This window comes from Trichosurus vulpecula, chromosome 8 (genome assembly GCF_011100635.1).
Source record: "Trichosurus vulpecula isolate mTriVul1 chromosome 8, mTriVul1.pri, whole genome shotgun sequence".
NCBI lineage: Eukaryota > Metazoa > Chordata > Mammalia > Diprotodontia > Phalangeridae > Trichosurus > Trichosurus vulpecula.
Genome location: NC_050580.1, coordinates 215,303,692 through 215,324,215, shown reverse-complemented (window position 1 = coordinate 215,324,215; position 20,524 = coordinate 215,303,692). Strand labels below are relative to the sequence as shown.

The window sequence follows — 20,524 nt, the reverse complement described above, 5'->3', positions numbered from 1 at the left end:
TATATATATAAAACAAAATAATCCTATATAAAGATGTAACTAATTAGCCTTATTAACTAGGTTTTTTTTCCCCTGTTTTACCTTTTTATATCTTTCTTGAGTTTTGTATTTGAAGATCAAATTTTCCTTTGAGCTCTGGCCTTTTCATCAGGAAGGTATGGAATTCCCTTATTTCATTGAATATCCATCTCCTTTGCCTTTTGGAATATCATATTCCAATTTCTCCTTTCATTTAATGTAGAAGCTGAAAGATCCTGTGTGATCGTGACTATAGTTCCGTGATATTTGAATTGTTTCTTTCTAGCTGCTTGCATTGTTTTCTACTTGAATCTGGAATTTGGAATTTGGCTATAACATTTCTTGGAGTTTTCAATTTGGGATCTCTTTCAGGGGGTGATCAGTGGATTCTTTTGATGATGATTTTACTCTCTGGTTCTAGGACCTCAAGGGAATTTTCCTTAAGGATTTCTTTGAAGATACTGGCCAGGCTCTTTTTTTCATCATGGCTTTCAGGTAGACCAATGATTCTTAGATTGTCTCTCCTGCATCTATTTTCCAGGTCAGTTATTTTTCCAATCAGATATTTCACATTTTCTTCTATTTTTTCATTCTTTAGATTTTGTTTGACTGATTCTTGATGTCTCATAGAGTCATTAGCTTTTACTTGCCCAATTCTAATTTTTAATGTACTGTTTTTTTCCTTTCGGTTTTCTATCTCCTTTTCCATTTGGTTGATTTTACTTTTCAATGAGACATTTTCTCCATTTATATTCTGATTCTCCTTAAACATTTCCCTGACTTTACTTTTTAAAGATTTGTTTTCATCAGTGAATTTTTTTTTCCATTTTTTCTTTTACCTCCCTGATTTGGTTTTTAGAGTCCTCCTTGAATTCTTCCAGGAATGCTTTTTGGTCTGCAGACCAGTTCACTTTCTCTTTTGAGGTTTCAGATGTGGGTATAGTGTCTATGCTGTTCTTTTCTAAATTGGCATTTTGATCTTTCCTGTCTCCATAATAGGAATCAACGATCTTTGGCTTTTTAGGGTTTTTTTTTCATGGTGTTTTTTTCCCTCCTGGCTTCTAAAGTGGATCTCTGTTTTTGGGGTTCAGAGGGCTCTGTCCCAAGTTTCTTGTGTTGGATTCTGTGGGCCTGCTCACTGGCTTTATGTTCTATGGCCTCTGGTTTTGTGAGGTATGGGGGAGGGGTGGTCAGGCTGCTGGGAGTCTCCTCTTCCCCAGGACCGCTCTACAGCATGGGTTGTCTCAGCTGTTGTCTGCGCTGGTGTCTGCCACTTCCCTGGGCTGTGCAAAGCCATGTCTGGGGTCCTAGCATTGACGTTTGTTAGCTCCACCCCCCTGGGGCTCAGTTACTCTTGTTGTTCTGCTGCGGTGAGGGCTGCTGGGACACCTCTCTTCCTGCACTAGTCTCTTTCCACCACCACAGGAAGGGCCCTCTCCCCACTTCTCTTGCTACTGAAGCCCGCCTTCTGGCTCCTATTTCTCCTGAGATAGTATTCTCTGGGTTTATTCAAGGGAGGGATGAGAGCTGTTTTTACCTGGACATCATGGCTCCCAGAAGTTCAAGAAGGCAAGTTTCAAACCTTTAGACTGTGGGTTGGAGGCCTCCGGGCTAGCTGCAGGCTCTGTGCTGGTGTCTCCCATAGCTCTGACAGACTCCCGTCCTGGGCTGAGAGGCCTGGGGCTTGATCCTGCTTGTATTTCTTTGTCTCTTGATTCCATCCCTTTCTCTATTCACAAAACCACCACTCTGGTGCAAGTCTCATCACCTCTTGCTTGGACTATTGCAATAAGCCTCCCACTTGGTTTCCCTTGTCTTCAAGACTCTCTCCATTCCAAAGCATCCTCCACAGAGCTGCCAGAGAGATTTTTCTAAATTGTAGGACTATATCACCCCCCTCAAATAAACTCTTAATTGTTCTCTATAAATTCTAGGATTCAGCAGAAGCTATCACTTAGAGCCTTTCACAATCTGATCCCACCCTACCTCTCTGGCTTTATTCCACATTGCTCCCCTTCTTGGAGTTTAACTTCTAGTCACACTGGGCTTCCTTTCTTCAGGCAAGTCACTCCATCCCCTGGTTATGTGACTTTGTACCAGATGTCCCCCTTTGGCTAGCAAGCATTCCTGCCTGATCTCTCTATCCTCTTGGAATCCAGTTTCCTTCAAGGTTCTACTCAAATACCACCTTCTACATGGGTCTTTTCCTTTAGAGCTGCTAGTGCTTCCCTCTTCTCAAATTACCTAGAATATATTTTTTACATACATATATGTGTTTATTGGTCTCCCCAAATAGAATGTAAACAGTGACTTTTATCTTTGGATTCCTTTTGTTGTTTAGTTGTTCATTGTGTCTGACTCTTCATGACCCCGTGGATCATACTGCTTTCTTGACAAGGCACTGGAGTGGTTTTGCCATTTCCTTCTCCAGTGAATTAAGGGAAACAGAGATTAAATGACTTGCTCAGGGTCACAGAGCTAAAGTGTCTAAGGCTCAATTTGAACTCAGGTATTCCTGACTCCAGGCCCAGTGCTCTATCCACTGAGCCACCTACCTAGTATAGAGCAGGCAGTTAAGTACTGCTTTTGATCGACCCTAAAAGGCTATGCCAGAATTCTCAAGTTTTAACAGGTCTACAAGATTGCACATCTGCTGTCACAGCACGTCTATTTACCAACAGAGGCATCTGTTACTAGGTTGACCACAGAACAGTAACAATTTTGGAATTAGCACTTCTTGAAGATTGCCTACCCTAAGGTACTGAGGGGTTGTGTTCTCAATCAGTGGAAGGAATGCCTCATGAAATCAATTGCAGATCCTTGAAGAAACAAATACAGCACCTACTCCCTACACTATAATTCCCCTCTTTTCTAAGGAATATATCTTTGGCCTTCTTTAATTAAACTCTGAACATCTGAACATTTACCAGCTAACCAACCTCAAGCTCCTGGTTGTTTCTGTTTTTAAATAACTTGGCTGCTAATAGAAAAAATGGTTTTCAATTGAATTCTGGTAATTTTTTTTTTAATCCAGAAGGGTTGTATCAAATTAGATCTTTGCAAATTTCATACCCACATGGCTTCAATGATCATTTTCATATAAATGACTCTCTAATCTCTATATTGAATCTTTACCTCTTCCCAGAGTTCAAAGTCTAATATTTACAACTACCTACTGGATGTCACACTGGCATCTCAAACTTAACATGTCCAAAAACTGAACTCTGTCTTCCTTCCTCCCCAAACCTGCCCATCTTTCTGGTATTTCTATTTTTATTGCTAGGACCAGCATCCTTCTAGTCTCTCAACCTTGAATATTCATTCATGTTTGACTCCTGACTTTCCCTTTCCACATAGTTTGATAGTCTTACATACTATATTCTCTTGCAGGGGGTATGCTCGGGGAAGATTAGCACCTCTAGCGTGAGGGCTGCTTTCCACCTTTGGTGTCCACTCAATTCACTCAACTCTCACCTGTGGCTCCAAGAAACTGCAGCATGTGCAGTGGCTACACCCTAATAAAAAATTTTGGCAGATTGCCTAAACCAGGCTGAAGGTAACCAAGGGGTCTCAAAGCCACTGGTGACTTAGGGGGGTGTCTACCTCAGCATGTGAAAACTTCTTTTGGCACTATGGGTAGATGAGAACAATTTCTTTCAACGGCCAGTAAGGCAGGGGAAGCAGATGTGGAGTGCTTGGTTAGACACTGAAGACACCAAGGTAACCCACTGCATCCTGAGCCACCAGCAGTCATTGACTTTTGTCTTGCCACTGGACTGCAACGACTGTGGAAGAGACAGTGAGGCTGATGATTTTGCACAACTCTGCCTCACTCAAATCCAATTTATTCTGAAGTCAAAAGAAATCACTCATACCATATGTGGATTATTTGTGCCCAATTTGTGGTAGAGCTTTCTGAGTTCACACTGGTCTGACTGACCATAGTCAGACACTCTGTACCTTGATCACAATATAGTGATGTCATTTTGGTCTTCTTCAAGAATGAAGGACAACAACCATTCTCTTGCATTCATTCCTTCTTTTATATGCCTTCTGTGACCATCTTATTTGAGTCAACTGCCACTTCTTTCCTTAAGATGACATGGTACAGGTGAAAGAATGCTGGTGTTGGAGCCGATGCATTTACCTAGGTTAAAATCCTCACTTTGTTATTTGTGTGACCTCAGTGGGCTTCGGTTTCCTTATTTGTGAAGTGAGAGGTTGGACTAGAGCTTTAAGGTCCTTTCAGGCTCTGCATCTGTCATTCTGGAATCTTATATAATTGCTTCTCATGTGTTCTTTTTGTGTCCAGCTTCTCTCCTTTTCAATTTGTCTTTATACCACTGCCCATAACCATGCCACTCTTCTACTTAAAAAAGTTCATCAGCTGAAAGTGATCTCTCCCTCCACAAACTTGTGTGAATCTCTTTTTAAAAACAGAAAGCAAAATTAAAGACATAAATTGTGAATACAGAAGGGTACAAAATCTACTGAGGAAAATATTGATTTAAACTGTTCCATTTATGTAATGTGAGAAGACTATTTGTAACCTTTCAAAATAAGCCACAGATGATCATAGAATAAGGGTCGCAGAATTTTAGAGGCGTGAGGGACATGAAAAGTTATTCTAGCTCAACCTCTCCATTTTTTAGAGGAGACAAATGAGGCCTAAAGAAATTTAGTTACTTCAACAAGTTCCTAACGGTTAAAAGCAAAATCTTGGGCTCATCGTTGACCCCGGTACTCTTTCAATGTAATATACCATTTCTCTCCCACACCACATCATGTCTTTTAAAGATATATTGTTTTTAACTAATAAATACATAAATTCTTCTTTTAGAACAGAATTGCCAGCTGAGAAACCTAAGCTTTCATTAGGAATTTGAGAACGAAGTTTTATGAAAAATTTATCCCATGCCCATATTTCTTTCATTTGCTCCTTAAGACATTAGTTATTGCTAATTTTGTACGTATTTACCTACTAGAATAAAACACATATATTCTCTTTCACATTTACCAAATGGATTCTTTAGTGAGGATGGAAAAGATTTTATTAAATGATAGCCCAAATCTCTCATTTAAAATTATGTAAAAATACAACAAAAGGTTAAAATTAAACACAATCCAAAGTAACAAAATATCAAAATTTTATTTTAAATAAATTTTGTATATACAATTTGGTCACCTACTGTAGGGTCCATTATCGTTTAGAAACACTGATACAGATATAGCTGTAGCTTGCTTAGAAATGCAAGTTACCTGTCACATTTAAGAAAGCATAAAAAAGTTCATTATCTAATCTAATAGAAAGTTGTTATTCTAGAAAACATATCTAGGTTTCATCATATTTTCTATAAAAGACTACCAGAGTCCACATATAACACATTTTGGATAAGTCATTCTAAATTCCAAATTAATGGGCTCATGAAGCTCTTTATCATTTCTATGGACAAAGGATTAACTTCATGCAGCTTATTTTTTCTCAAATGATTTTCTAAAAATTTCCAGTGAAGCTAGAGGAATCTAAACATCATGCTGCTTCTAAGATTCAAATATTAAAAGATTTCTTTGACAATATTGAAATTACAAGTCCAAAAAAGAGCTTTAGATCAAAGGCACATGGAGAGGTGTAGAAGAATAAACTGGATATCCCAGGGGTGGATCTGCTGCTTGTACAGTAAGGTTTCTTAAAAGTACTGGATGAGCTTGTATGCTGTAACGTTCTTCATCATCATTTGTGGCATAAAGCAGTTCCCATGAAAGATTGGCCCACTGCCCCCTAACAGCTTCACCATTTAATTTCCCAACTTGGACCAACAATTCCTGAAGAGTAAGTACTCTCCCAGTGTATACTCCCTTTAAAGGAAAGGAAAAAAATGAAAAAAATTCAACACATTTAATGTTGAATATTAATTATATATACAAACACACAGGCAACAAATATGTTTAAAAAGTGTACGTCAAATTTTCTACAAAGAATCTCAAAGTAGGAAAGGACCTCAAAGACAGTCTAATCTTTAAAGTCTAACCCATGTTTGAACAAGAATTCCTACTACAACATACCCAATAAGTGGTCATCCAACCTCTGCTTGAAACTCACATTAAAAAAGTTTCACTGATATTTTTTTCCTTTAAATCAGTCACTCCAACCTCTCCTCACATACTGAGTCCTTTCTTACAACAAAGTAAAAGAAATAAACAAAACATGGTGACTGCACCAGATGATGTCCACAATACTCTAGTCATCCCCTGCCTTTCTTCCATAACAGGGAAGGTATATTTCATGAGGTATTCTTAGGAACCTTCAACAGTCTTGCAATTATCCAGAATTCAACTGAAGGTCATGTTGGGTAGTTTGTTATTTAAGGGAATCTTATTGTGAATACTTACAAATTGATAACTTATAATATATGCCTGAACTGGCATGTTAACATGGAGTTAATTTGTCAGCAAAAGGCATAAATACATAATTAAAAACATTTTTTAATAGCCAAATTTGAGCTAGCATAAGCATAAATTCTAAAAACATTTGTTTATGGTACAGAACCTTTAAGTTGTTATTTTTAAGCTGTGAGAATTTAATAGGTTAAACTTCAAGTGGTCATAAGAATATGGGTTACACCTACATGTAAGAATCAAAATAAGCATTCTGTGAGTGTTTAGTTCATTTTCATATTAATATATCAGAAATGGGTGATTTTGTTGTTTGGGAATGCCTAGTGTGGAAATTCCTTCTACCTATGTAGATCCCAACTCATCCAGAATTTGTGGTGTGAAAAAGTTCCCTGAGCTATTGTCAAAGGCAGGATATGAACCTAGGTCTTCTTGAATTCCAGTCCAACACTCACCATACTGCCTTCCTAACTCATTATTATTAACAGTAACTCCTTCCACTAATATCCTACTCTGATACTTTACTCTGCCACTGAGGAGACCCTGGGTTCTTACAAGGTTTTGCCACTGGAGCACAAATTTGGGTGGGTCTACTAAGCTGGAAAAGTTTTGAGAACAGGTTTAGAAACACAATGCATACAAGTTGTTCCCTAAAAATTTCTAGCTAAATTTAAGGAAGCTCTTAAGTTAGTCACTGGGTACTGAGGTTCTACTCACCTCACACCCCATAACTCATGAAGACCATTTATTAAGATGTGGAGAAGTTGGGCTACGAATACGTGGAGGAGGACCTTTTTTATATATAATAATGAATATTTCTATAATTCTTAGCAGTTTACAAAATCATCTTCTCACTAACTGTGAGGTAAGTATTGTACCCAAAGTACCCAGCTAAAACTTTTATATCCAGTTACTTCTAAATAAATTATTCCTCAGGCTCAACAATTCCACAACCCCACTTCTTCCCTCCAGCCTAGCCCCAACCCCCTCTCCTTTCTTTAATCTGTCCCATCTGCTAATCCACTGCTGTCAATTTGCTCTCTTAATTGTTCACCTATCTTTTCTTATTTACCTTGCCTTCCCAGCTACCTTCTCCTTTTCCTTCTTGAGGTTCTATTTTCCATTCATGTTCTACTCTCTGTTCTACTTCCTAATCTACCCTCCCTTGGAAGGTAAGCTTCTTGACAGTTAGGGATTGTTTTATTTATTTTATTTGTATCCTCAGCAAAGTGTCTGAAACATAGTAGGTACCTAAGTAGGTTGATTGACAGTTGAAATAATTCTGGCTACCTTAATGAATGGCTAGTTCTACCCCCAAAATAATGACTAACTTTACAATAATTTGAATTTGTTATCAAGATGGCAAAATTAAATGGCCTAACCATACATGAAGCCATAATTATGAGTTTATTAAAATACATAATTATATAGGCAGAGTTGGCTAGAATATGCTGAATCTCTATAAAACATTAATTATAATATTTGAAATAACTGATTCTTGGGGTGAGGCTGGACTTAGGAACAAAGATATTTTTGAAATTTTGTCTTTCTTACCATATTAGGATCATGCCCCAGAGAAAAAAGGTATGGCTTTTCCTGTATAACTGCTTCCTGCCACTCTTCATCAGATACTAAACCAATATACCAGTCATGTTCATATTCTTCTAAGTAGCTAGCCAGGTCTCTGAAGTTCTCTATAGGACCTAAACTTGCTTTGTCAAGCATAAGCTTAAAGGCGTACCTGAAAAAATATAGAACCAAAAGTCTTTTTGCATACTTTTGATCAATCTCATTAATGAAATAAATTTAGTCCACACTTCAGGGACTAGATTGGAATTATATACATTTCATGCAAACAGGTTAGAGAGAATTTATTTAAATTATCTATGGCTACAATATCAAAACCTACCTTAGGCCTTATGAAAAATAAAGTTTTCTTATCATCCAAATGGAAGTACAAGTTAAATGTAATTTCATCAAAGGAACCAGAACATATAAGGACTTTTAACTCGAAACACATTTTTTCAACTCCATCATTACAACAATACTGTGATCTCACTGATGTGGGTATCCCTACTAACAATGAAGATTTTAAAAAATTTATTTCTTTGTTACATTTTAAGTTCTGAACTGTCTCTCTCCCCCGCCTTCTCACCCCATACTAGAGAAGTCCACTATTTCACACACACACACACACACACACACACACACACACACACACACACACAATCATACTTTGCACATTTCTATTTATCAGTTTTTTTCTCTGAAGTATCTTCCTTCACAGGTCCTCTGTAGTTGATCTGAATATTTGTAATACTAAAAATAACTTAGTTGGTCACAATTATTCTTCGAACAATATTACCGTTACTATATACAGCATTCTATTGGTTCTGCTCATTTCACTCTTAGTTCATGCAATTTTTCCCACGTTTTTCTAAAATGAACATGCTCATCATTTCTTACAGCACAGTAATAATTCCATCATTCCCAAACAGATGGGCATCCCCCAAATTTCCTGTTCTTTCATAGGTTCTTTTCCTTTTCCCCCGATTGCCTTGGGAAACAGACCTAATAGTGGTATTGCTGGGTCAAAGGGTATACGTACGTACATACATACATACATACATACATACATATATATATATATGAATTCTTTGGGCATAATTCCAGATTGCTCTTCAAAATTGTTGGATCAGTTCACAATTCCACCAACAATGTATTAAGGTCCCAATTTTTCCACATCCCCTCCAATATTTGTCATTTTCCCCTTCTATCATTTTAGCCAATCTGATAGGAGGGAGATAATATCTCAAAGTTGTTTTAATTTACATTTCTATAACCAATAATAATTTAGAGCATTTTTTCATATGACTATGTATAGCTTTGATTCTTCACTGAAAAACTGTTCATATCTGTAATGGCAAGTAAAGTGGGACTTTTTGTTGTCTTTTGTTTTGGAGTGCTTCTCAGCACTACGGCAACCAAATGCCTTTGACTGAGTCTTGCCTTTGTTTGTAGGAGGGCCCACACTCTTTTGCTAGTTAGGTCATGAGAGGTGCGAAACCCTCAAGAGGTGTGAAGCCCTCAAGAATTGTGAAGCACTCTGACCCTGAAGTATATATACTTTGAGGTTAGCATTTTGTTTGGGACTCACTCATTGGAAGAGTGTTGGTGTGGAGATTCTGGGTAGCCATTAAGGAGCCCTCTGGCTTTGAAAATCCAGACATTGGCGCTTCTTTCTCTGGTGACTGCGTATGTATTTCTATGGTCAGACACATAGAATCCTGTCTGTTGATTTGTGTTATTTTGCTCTGTTTATATAATTTCTGTTTGTAATTTCTATTTGTATTTCCTCTGAAGTTCAGGGTGCTGACTTTTTCCCTGAACTAAGTGAATGATATATGTGTGTTTGATTAAAATTGAGACTGTAAACTCCTTAAAGTTGCTTTCCTTAGAAAAGCAGATCAAAGAACCTATGCGCTTTTGTTGTTGGTCTTTTACCTCCACAACAGCTGCTAGCAAGAATGTTGTTACAATATCCTTTGACCATTTATCAATTGGGGAATGACTCATATTCTTATAAATTTGACAACGTTCTCTACATATTTGAGATATGAGACCTTTGTGCAACAGACTGTGTATAAAATTTTCTTCCCAATTTTCTGTTTTACTTCTAGTCTTGGTTACATTGGCTTATCTAAGATTCTAATCATTTCCTGCTCCAATATCTTCGCCCAGAAAACCCCAAATGGAGTCACGAAGAGTCAGACATGACTGAAAAATGATTAAATAACAACAGGCTGTCCACAGGTTTTCTGTAACTCTTGCTATGTGACAAACCACAGGAAGTTCATTCCTAAGTAATTTATGTTTTCTGGTTTATTGGACACTAGGTTGCTGAGTTCCACTGTTTCTGTTTCTTCTTTCTCTAGTCTGTAACAAGGATCTACTTCTCTATTTTTAAACCAGTACTAGATGATTTTGCTAATTGCCATTTCATAATATAGTCTGAGGTCTAAAAGGGCTATTCCCTTTTCATTCCTACATTTTAAAATTAATTTTCTTGATGTTCTAGATCTTTTATTTCTCCACATGACTTTTGCTATTATTGTATCAAGTTCTGTAAAGTATTATTTTAAGAATTTCATTGGTATAGCAGTAAAATTTTCAATTAACTTTGGTATTTGGTAGTAGTATCATTTTTAATATATTAACATGACTCAGCCATGAGCAATAAATATTACTCTAGCTTCTCCAGTTGTTTATTTCTCTAAGAGCACTTTGTAAATATGATTTTCTAAGTAAACTATTATATGAGCAGCAAACACGGAGTCTTATTTTTTCTATACCTTTCTCTCCTCTTGTTATTACTAGCATTTCCAGAACTATATCAAATAATAGTAGAGTGGGAATGCTTGCTTTACTCTTGTATTTAATGGAAAATCTTCTAGTGTAATCCTACAGCAAATGGTACTTGCTTCTGTTTTAGACATATACTTTTTATAACATTAAAAAAGGTCCCTCTATGCCTATACTTTGTAGAGGTTTTTTTAAAAGCATAAATGAATAGTGTACTTTGTCAAATATTTTTTCTGCATCTACTGAGATAATCATGTGGTTTTGGATGTTTTTATTTTTAATATGTATAATTATATAAATTGTTTTCCTGATGTTTAACCATCCTGGAATCTCTATTATAAATTCCACTTAGTCAGGATGAGTGATTTCTTGAATCAACACGTAACTTGCAAAGCTGTCCTGCTTGTTTAAGATTCTGTCTATGCTTCCTTCTATTTTCTTCTTTTTTGGAGGGGGAGGGGGAGGACTCTACTGAAATAGAGTCCCCCCTTTCTTACCCACCCCTAAACTGAAAAACAAAATTCTTGTAACAAACATGCACAATCAAGCAAAACAAATTCCCACATTGGTCATGTCAAAAACTTATGTCTCATCCTTAATCTTGGGTTCATCACTTCTCTGTCAGGTAAAGTCCAGCTGTACTTCTTCAAAGGTTTTCTGGAATCATAGTTGATTATTTCATGGATCAGAGTTCTTAAATTTTTCAAGGTTTTTTTTTCTTTACAGAACTGTTAATAGTGTATTAATTATTCTACTGATTATGCTTTACACATGGCTTTTCCTATCTAACTCCTCATCTGTAATGTGTTACAGTCTGCTCACATTCACCATGCACCTCTACATTCCACTGATGAACCTCATCTTAAATACTTAGTATGTGCCTGGTACTATGCTAAATGTTTTACAAATATCAATATGTCATTTGATCTTCACAACCACCCTACAAGACAGATGCTGTCATTATCCCCATTTTATAATGGAGGAAACTGAGGCAGGCAGGGGTTAAGTGAGCCCAGGGTCATACAGCTAGTAAGCATCTGAAGCCAAATTTGAACTCAATTCTTCCTGACTCCAGGTCCAGCACTCCATTCACTGAGCCACCAGCTGCCTCTTTCAGTGGAGAGAACTGTGCAATTTCTTCAAAGTAACCTGGCGGGCCCATCTCTTCCTGTACAATTCTATATCCGACTTGCTGTCACACTTTATAGCTTGCCCAATCAACTGCATGTCACACATCAATAGGCATTCTTCATCCTCTTGGATTTTCTTGTTTTGATAGTTGGTCTGTGTTACCGAAGCTCAAGCACATGCCCTTCCTTTCCTCTAACAATCAGCAAACTCTAAAAGTGGACAGTGATTTGTAAAGCCAGTAGCAGTGACATTATTAGGTAGTTTTGCTTAAATGTTTTCAAGGAATGTATTTTTTGCGAATTTGGGTGTGTTTAGTGGTAACTGTCTCATGTTAAACAAAAAAATTTAAAACTTTTTTTCTATGAAATTAACAGAAAAAAATACTGGGCTACCTATACAACACAACATGTCAGAGTAGGACTTTAAGGAAGGTTACTCTTAATACTGACACAAAGAATCAAAATTATTTCTTACCTGAATGCTTTCAGTGCTTGCTGGAACAGTTCTGGTTTTTCAGTTAGCCAGTCCAAACCAAGAGACCAAGGAATGCCACTGTTGTAAGCTCTATATATGTGACTAGGGCTGGGGACTGTATTGTCTATTCCGAAAAAACTAAAATAACAAGACATCACTGCATGAATATATATGTCTTTCAAAACTTCATCCTTTGCTATTTCTTCAAGTATATTTGAAAGATTTTCTTTTGGATGCAAAGACTCCAACTGACTTAAAACAAATTGGTACCAGTCTTCTGGAAATAACTGCTTTATTTCATTAATTCTGGATTTGGGCAAACAACTAGACCTCCATTCTTCTGGTATGCTTAACAGCTGTGAATGAGAACAACTAAATTCCAACAGAGGAAGGTGTGTCATCTCTCTTTGCTTCCCTTTGTCAACAGCAGGAAGTCCCAATGCAACTGCTTTATACAGTTTATCTTCTGAAATAGTCTCTGCTGAATTACCATCTGTGCTCCGTGATTCCACTGATCCTGGAATAGGTAAAGATGTACTTGGCAAAACTTTTAACTTCCCATTTTCTTTGTTGGTAGTAGACTCATCATCAAAAAAGTCATTATCAGACCACTCATCAAGTGTTTCTAAATTTAAACTATCTGTATCACTGGGGACTTGTGGGTATGGTGAATGATTCCACTCAGGCTGCTTGATTAGAGGCGGCACACCATTATTTTCAGCTTCATCAAGTTCCTTTGGTGTTTTGGTTCTTTTATAGCAGTATCGTACAAGCATCCACACAAGTACTTTAATGAGGTCACCTTTAAATTCTTGTAAATTTTCATTAGAATCAATTATACCAGATAAAACACTTCTGGCGTCGGAATATAGCCTCACAGGTAGAACAGTACAGGGTGTTAAGATATTTCCAAAGTGCTCATTGAGTGGAAGTGCTTTTGCATATTCTTCTTGCTCAAAAGCTGCTTCAAAAACTTCATCAACTCTTCTGGCTTCAACAGTGTGGCATGATGTTTCTTGTAATTCTAATCCCTGAAAGAAGAAACAAAAACTTGAGTGTATTCCACGGAAGCCTTTCCCAACCCCTCTTAATTCTAAGTGCTTTCTATTTATTTTTTCCTATTCATCCTGTATCATTGCTCGCATTACATGTACTTCTTTGCTTTTGCTTATTGTCTCCCCCGTTAGATTGTAAACTCCTTGAGGGCAAGGACCATCTTTCACCTCTTTTGGTATCCCCAGCACCTAGCACAGTGCCCGGAACATATAGGCTTTTAATAAATGTTTAGTGGTTGATCATAATCACTTAGACATAAAAAGTTAGTAATTTTAAGAATATTTATGTATTCTTCCTTAATAAAAATATGGCAAATAAAAGTCAGTTCTTCTTAATCAATAGCTATACCTTATCTTTCAAATCTAGAGGCAGCAAGGTATGGTAGAAGAACAATGGATTTAGAGTCAGAAGGCCCAGGGTTTGAATCCTGGCTTTGCAATTTAGCATTTCTGTGGCCATGGGCAAGTCATTTAATCTCTCAGCTTTAGTTTCTTCACCTCTTCACCTGTATGTCTCTATAGGACATTATGGGCAATTGAAGAGTGCTAAATTAGAGAAATATTAGTAACAATATTATTTTTATGACAATTATAAAGAACATTACATTTGAAAGACCACAATTATATTTTTTATAACTTCAATTTCTAGAACATTCTATATAAACCTAGAAATGTTTTTTCTTCAAAATGACCAATGCCTTGTATTAAGCATACTGATTTCAAATACTGCTAAGCTAACATGAACTATCTGCGTAGGGAAGCTTTAATAGCAGTTGTTACTTTGCTGTAAAAAATTGTAAATATATACAGAAAACATATAAATAGTTGCCTATCTGGCAAAAAAAGACGGCCAAAGAAATTCTATTTAGAAGGGCCCACTACCACATTACAAGATGCTTCAATATTATATACTAGCTTAACAGCAAAGAAAGAAGAAGTAGGGATTACTCTAATATTATGGCACATTTTCTGCTGTTTCTTCTTTATGAGGTTGCAGCGTCAGTTTAGCAACAGTCTGAACCTACCATGTAATGTTTAAGAGAGCTCATACTATACTGTTCTCCATACACCATTCACTCTATAAGTCAAACAGTAATACAGAATCATACTTTGAGGATGGTTGTTTGGATTAGGGCAAAAAGAATGGGTCTTAGAGAAGAGGTGACTGGTCTATATAGCTTCTTTGCCTACTTATAATCTGACAACAGACTACACAATGTCAATATGTATGTATTTTATTGTGAATATTTAAATTTTTAAAAAATACATATTTTCAAATTCAACAAAAAATAGATTTACTCCAAGTTGCTTATGTATTTGATATCTACTAAATTGATCACAGAAACATTTTTATATATATCTACTCTAGAGAGAAATTTAGTGGTCTGACCTTAATGTTAATACAGCAATAAGTATATCCTCGTTCTAGAACTAGTATCCAGATAAGTCGATCTTGAAAACGACATAAGTAGTGTGACCCAGGTAAAATGAGACCTAAAATAGAGTAGAAAAAGGTGAATTATTTTTTATGTGGGGTTTAGATGGCTCATTTTTATTATGGCAGATCTGACAACATTTAGGAGACTGACTTTTAACTCCTGCTACCGTTTTGTTAAAAATAGAAAGTGAAACACTATTTTGCACCAGGAAAGGCATTAAAATTAATTACAACACACAAAACAACCACTTAGATTACTAATATGATTTAATTTACTATTGTGCTATGTATGAGGGTTTTCAAATCCCCAGAAAAACAACAAAACTAGAAGCAACTGTATCAAATTTCTACCTTTTACAACATTTCTTACATACATCCCCTTCTCTCCATTTGCATAGTCACAACTCTAGTTCAGGTCATCAGTACTTCTCACATGAAGTACTAGAATCATCTTCTAACTGGTTGGTCTCCTTGCTTTAAATTTCTCTCCACTCTAATCAATCTAGGATGATTGCCAGGGTTATTTTTCTAAAGTATACGTCTGTGTCACACCCTGCTTAATGAGCTCCAATGGCTCCCTGGTACAGGTATCAAGTCTTCTACTTTGGCATTCAAAGCTCTTTATAACCTGCGTTTTTTCTACTTTTTCAGTTGTCTTCTTACACCTTACTACTCCACTCCACTTGCCTGCTATCAAACACGATACTCTATCTCCTCTCGGTACCTTTGTCTGGCTGCCACTTATGACAGGAGTGCTCTTCCCTACCACCTATTCTTCACTCTTAATTTCCTGTCTTCCTTCAAGGCCCAGTTCAAAACTTACCTTCTAGAAGACATCTTTCCTGATTCCTTAGTTTACAATGCTTTTCAGATCATGTTCCATCTAGTCTGTAGATATCTTGTAGGTATCTACAGATTTACCTAGTCTCTCTCACTAGAATGAGGATAGGGACTGTAATTTTGGCCTTTCTTTGTTGCCTCTAGTACTTGGCATAGTACCTGGGACAGTGCTTAGAAAATGTTTGTTGACTGACCACTCATATAATCATTATCCCAGCTGGATCTCACCACCTCTTGCCTAATCTATTCCAACAGCCTTTGAACACACACACACACACACACACACACACACACACACACACACCCTTTATAACCTGACCCCTTCCTACATTTCCAGTCTTCTTACACATTATTCCCCTCTACACACTTAAAGATCTGGTGACAGTGACTTACTTGAAGTTCCTCAAACAGAATGCTCCATCTCCTATCTTTGTGCTTTGGTACTGACTGTCCTCCATGATTGGTATGTTTTGCCTCCGCACCTCTACCTCCTGGTTTCTCTGACTTCTTCTAAGACTCAGCTCAAGACCCACATTCTGCAGGAGCCCTCTTTTCGTTCTCCCAGTTTCTAATGCTTTCCCCTTTTAGATGACATTCCATCTACTCTGTATAGATCTTGTCTACATATAGTTATTTACATGTTGTCCACCCCCCCCCAACCCGGCTCTGGCATGTGTGCTTTATGAAGGCAGAGACTATTTTTACTTTCCTTGTGGCTCAAGCTCTTAGCACAAAGTAAAGAATAAATGTTTAGTGACAGTCTGATTTGCAAATATATTGATAATGCTAAATCCAGATAAAAATTTCAATGTAACTAAGAGAATTTAAGTGAAAATGATATAACAAAGGATAATTGCATAGGACTCGGAAATAACAGAATGCCAATTAGTGTTAAAATGAAATACAAGTCTATAAGCACTAGTTAAAAAATGTAACCCATTATGCAATTTATGTTGAGAAATGACTGAGGAGCTAGTTTTTAAAGTTGTTACAAGAGTAATAAAGTTTATAAAATTGTGCATTAAAAGGAAGGCTTTTTGTAAATATGGAAGCAGATCATAGGACACTTCTATATTATTGTGAAACACACCCCCTTTCTTATGCCAAAGTACATCAAAGGGTATTTAAGCAAAAAGAAGAAATTGCCCCTTTTTAAGCAATAATAATATAGGAATTTCATTTTATATTACAAATTCCTCCTGAAATTGGCATGTTCTAGACATTTCTGAAAAACTGACTATTTTAAATAAATAAATTTAATACCATCCAATTCATACTATAAGCCAGCAAGATACTGTCATAAAAATTAGAAATATAGATGATGTATTCTCAATTTTAAAACTACTTGACTTGCAAACGAAATAGAAGAAAGTATACCTGCTCAACCATCACTTGACTGGCATAGAGAAACAAGTCTTACTTTATTTTAAAGATCTACATATTTTTAAATATGAATGAATAAGGAAGCTATTTGCTGTGGATATGACACTTCTGGTCTAATTTATATCTTGTGACAGAAAGTTGAACCTGATAATCTTACTATTTTTAGCTAAGGGTGAATAAAAGTTCTTTAACTTAAAGCAATACATATTTTATTACAACTTTAACATGTTATTTGTGAGAAATGGGCATTTATGCTGTTGAAGGTTATTTGAGTGCTATTTCAGAGATCTGGACAAGCTCAATGCAACAGGCATTGCATTTGACAGTGGAAATGGGTGGGGACTGGGGGGAAGTCTGGGAGGAAGATTAATACATATGTTGCTGAAATGTAAGTCATCAGACCACACAGAATTGGAAAATTCAAGAATAATTCTCTGTTTCTATTGAGCAAGTGTTCTAAATAGCAGCCTCTAATCTCTGTTCTGGATCCTGGTTTCCAAACTGTGGAAACATGTGGCTTTTCCAAAGCTGTAAACAATTGTATTGCATTAATTACAACATAGTTTGAAAGAAAGCCCTGAAAAAAAAATACCACTCGGATTACTACATTTAGTACTGCACAAAGCTGAAAGCTCAACTGACCATCACATTATAGATACCAACTATTATGAGCATTACAATCAGTACACCTGAAGTATTAAGACACTGATATGGACCAGCAAGAAAATCCTGGATTTTCATGAGGGCATGTGCAGAGTTTTGTTATGACCTGCAAGTAATCCTTGTGGTCTGGGACATCTAGGTACAAATAGTGCAACCGATTTTACAAGCACTTGTTAGGCACCTGTGGTGTGCCCCTTTTTATACTACCCATTGTGAAGAATATCAAAGAAATAAATGACATTATATTTGCCCTAAAAATAGTAATTTGAAAGATAAAATATTGTTCTTAATTAGTGTTTGAAAAAGAATTATAGGTAGCAATGTTATAAATATAGCCTATTTTGGGAAACTTAGTGAACAGGAAAAAAGTCCTCCTATTACATTGATAACATTATTACAGGTGACATATGAAATATAAAAATATTGTAGGATTTTATTAACAAATATTGTTGTTTCAGTCGTGTTGGACTCTTCATGACCCCATCTATTTATTTATTTATTTATTTTTTTTGGCAAAGGTACTGGAGTGGTTTGCCATGGTTTGCCATTTCCTCCTCCAGCTCATTTTACAGATGAGGAACTGAAGCAAACAGTGACTTGCCCAGAGTCACACAGATACTAAGTGTCTGAGGATATATTTGAACTCAGAATGATGAGCCTTCCTGATTCCAGGCCCAGAATTCTACCCACTATACCATCTAGCTGCCCAGTTATTAATATCTATGCGTCTTATTTTATTGTACGTCAAAAATTTGATTTGTTACATACTTGTAATGAGGAAATTAAGTAGACAGTCACTCTAAATTAATTCAGCCTTGTTGGACAGCAAATTGATAGCAAGAGTGATTTTGGTTCTTATTTCTCTTAAAAAATTTTTTTTTCTAAATCCCTTTATAACACATAATCAGAACAATTGTAAGTAATTGTTTTACCAGGGTAGAGAACATATATTCTTTCCCAAGCCTAAACCAACTTGCCAGAAAGTTAGCTATCGGCATTTAAATACCATATGAGTCTGCATATCTGCTACTACATTACACGTTTTCTTCAAAATGACCTTGAGAATTCCAGTACAAGTCATTGTACAATTAGCACAGGGTGCAAAAGTTGCAATGCAGCCACATTATTGGAGAGAGTAAGTTCATTTCCACCAAATATTCTATTTTCTTCCTGAAAGCATTATTTTTAGTATTATATTTATTTGGTGGGGGCAGAGGGAAGATGGAGTGGTAAGTGCAAAGGACAAAATTACTTAAAGAAAAGTTTTGTTTCTTTAGGATTACTTTTCTTCAGCAACCAGGTAGGGCTGATGAAATTACCATGTTAGTGGAATAAGACAAACTTTTTATACTTTTCAATATGACTTACGGTCAGTTCCCATTACTTTACCATTAACTCATTTATATAGTATTTCGAGGTTTATAAAACATTTACCTATAATCTCACTTCATCTTTTATGACAATCCTGTGAGGTACATATAAGCAAACGGAGGCTCAGCAATTAAATGACTTACCTAGTTACATTAGTGTCTGACATCACTCGAATCCAGATCTTCCTGAATCTGAGGCCACTACTCAACTATAGGAAAAACTGAGGCCATTAGCCTCTTCTCCACTCTTGCTCATTTCAGACGCTTTTTATTGTTCCCTTTGCCTTCCTTTAACAAACTCTCCTCTTCATTCTTGACATGACCTCCAAGCCCTCAACCACTAAGTTCTCTTCCAGGACAACTCTAGTGTACCTGCCACTCTGTTTTCTCCATCTTGACCCCTTGGTAAACCAACCTGTCCTCATGTCCCTAGACTCATTACACCGCACTCCTTGCCGAGCCTTAGCCCTGGATCACTCCTACCATTTATTCCTGTACAGTTGCTACTGTACGAATGTAGAGAAAGATCATACAACTGTTCTGACTGGGTCCACTACAAATTTATGTTATATAACCTCACCTGGGCCCTCACTGCTGCTAGGCAATCCCTCTATACCTGCCTTATCAACCCACCATCCCACTTAACACAGCAGCTCTTCCAAACCTTATCATCTCTCCTCAAACCTCCCATGGCTCCCCCTCTCATCACTCTCTCAGTTAAGATCCTTACCTCATATTTACAGAAAAAGTCAAGGACGTTTGCCAAGAGCTCTTTTCTCCCTCTTCCTAATCTCACAGAACTCACACGTCTTCTGTCACTATCTCTTCCTTCACTCCTACCTCATATGGCCTTACTCTTTAACAAAGCTAAACCCTTTATTCATGCAAGTCGTTCCATTCCATCTGAACTCCTCCAATAGAATGCCCCATCATTCCAATTCCTTTACTGATGTCCAATCTCTCCCTAAGGGTTCATTTCCTACTGCCTACAAACATGACTTTCTCCTATCTTGAACAAATCCTCATCATTAACTATTATCTTTTATCTCTTCTGCCCTTAGTGGCTAAACCCTTTGAAAGGGCCACCTACAACAGGTATCTCCATTTTCCTTCCTCTCACTCTCTTCTTCACCCCTTACAATCTGGCTTCTACCAAACCTGCTCCCTCCAAAGTTACTGATTACTTGGTAACTTGTCTCCTCCCTTAGGCTGTTAGCTTTTTGCCTCTTTTTATATACCCAGCACTTAGTACATAGTACCTGGCATATAGCAGGCTACTTGGTTGACAAATCCAATGGCCTTTTCTCAGTCCTCATTCTCTTGACCTCTCTGCAGCCTCTGACATTGCTGATCTCTCTCCTCCTCAATACTCTTCTCTCTGGGCTTTCAGGACACTG

The 20,524-nt window shown here is 36.8% G+C and overlaps 1 protein-coding gene across 5 annotated transcripts in view; it reads right to left on the bottom strand.

The window, feature by feature from the left end:
- Nucleotides 1-5,143: 5,143 nt before the first annotated feature.
- Nucleotides 5,144-20,524, bottom strand: part of PCNX4 (pecanex 4) — a 49,114-nt gene continuing 33,733 nt past the window's right edge. For 4 of the 5 annotated variants that reach the window (XM_036736870.1, XM_036736868.1, XM_036736869.1 and 1 more), the window contains 4 exons: nucleotides 14,824-14,927; nucleotides 12,379-13,409; nucleotides 7,966-8,152; nucleotides 5,144-5,874 (listed from right to left, as the gene is read on the bottom strand). In XM_036736870.1, coding sequence (XP_036592765.1) covers nucleotides 5,623-5,874; nucleotides 7,966-8,152; nucleotides 12,379-13,409; nucleotides 14,824-14,927 — 1,574 coding nt within the window. In that variant the 3' untranslated portion in view covers nucleotides 5,144-5,622. The remainder of the gene's footprint in view (nucleotides 5,875-7,965; nucleotides 8,153-12,378; nucleotides 13,410-14,823; nucleotides 14,928-20,524) is intronic. The other variant, XM_036736872.1, reaches the window with a different exon arrangement.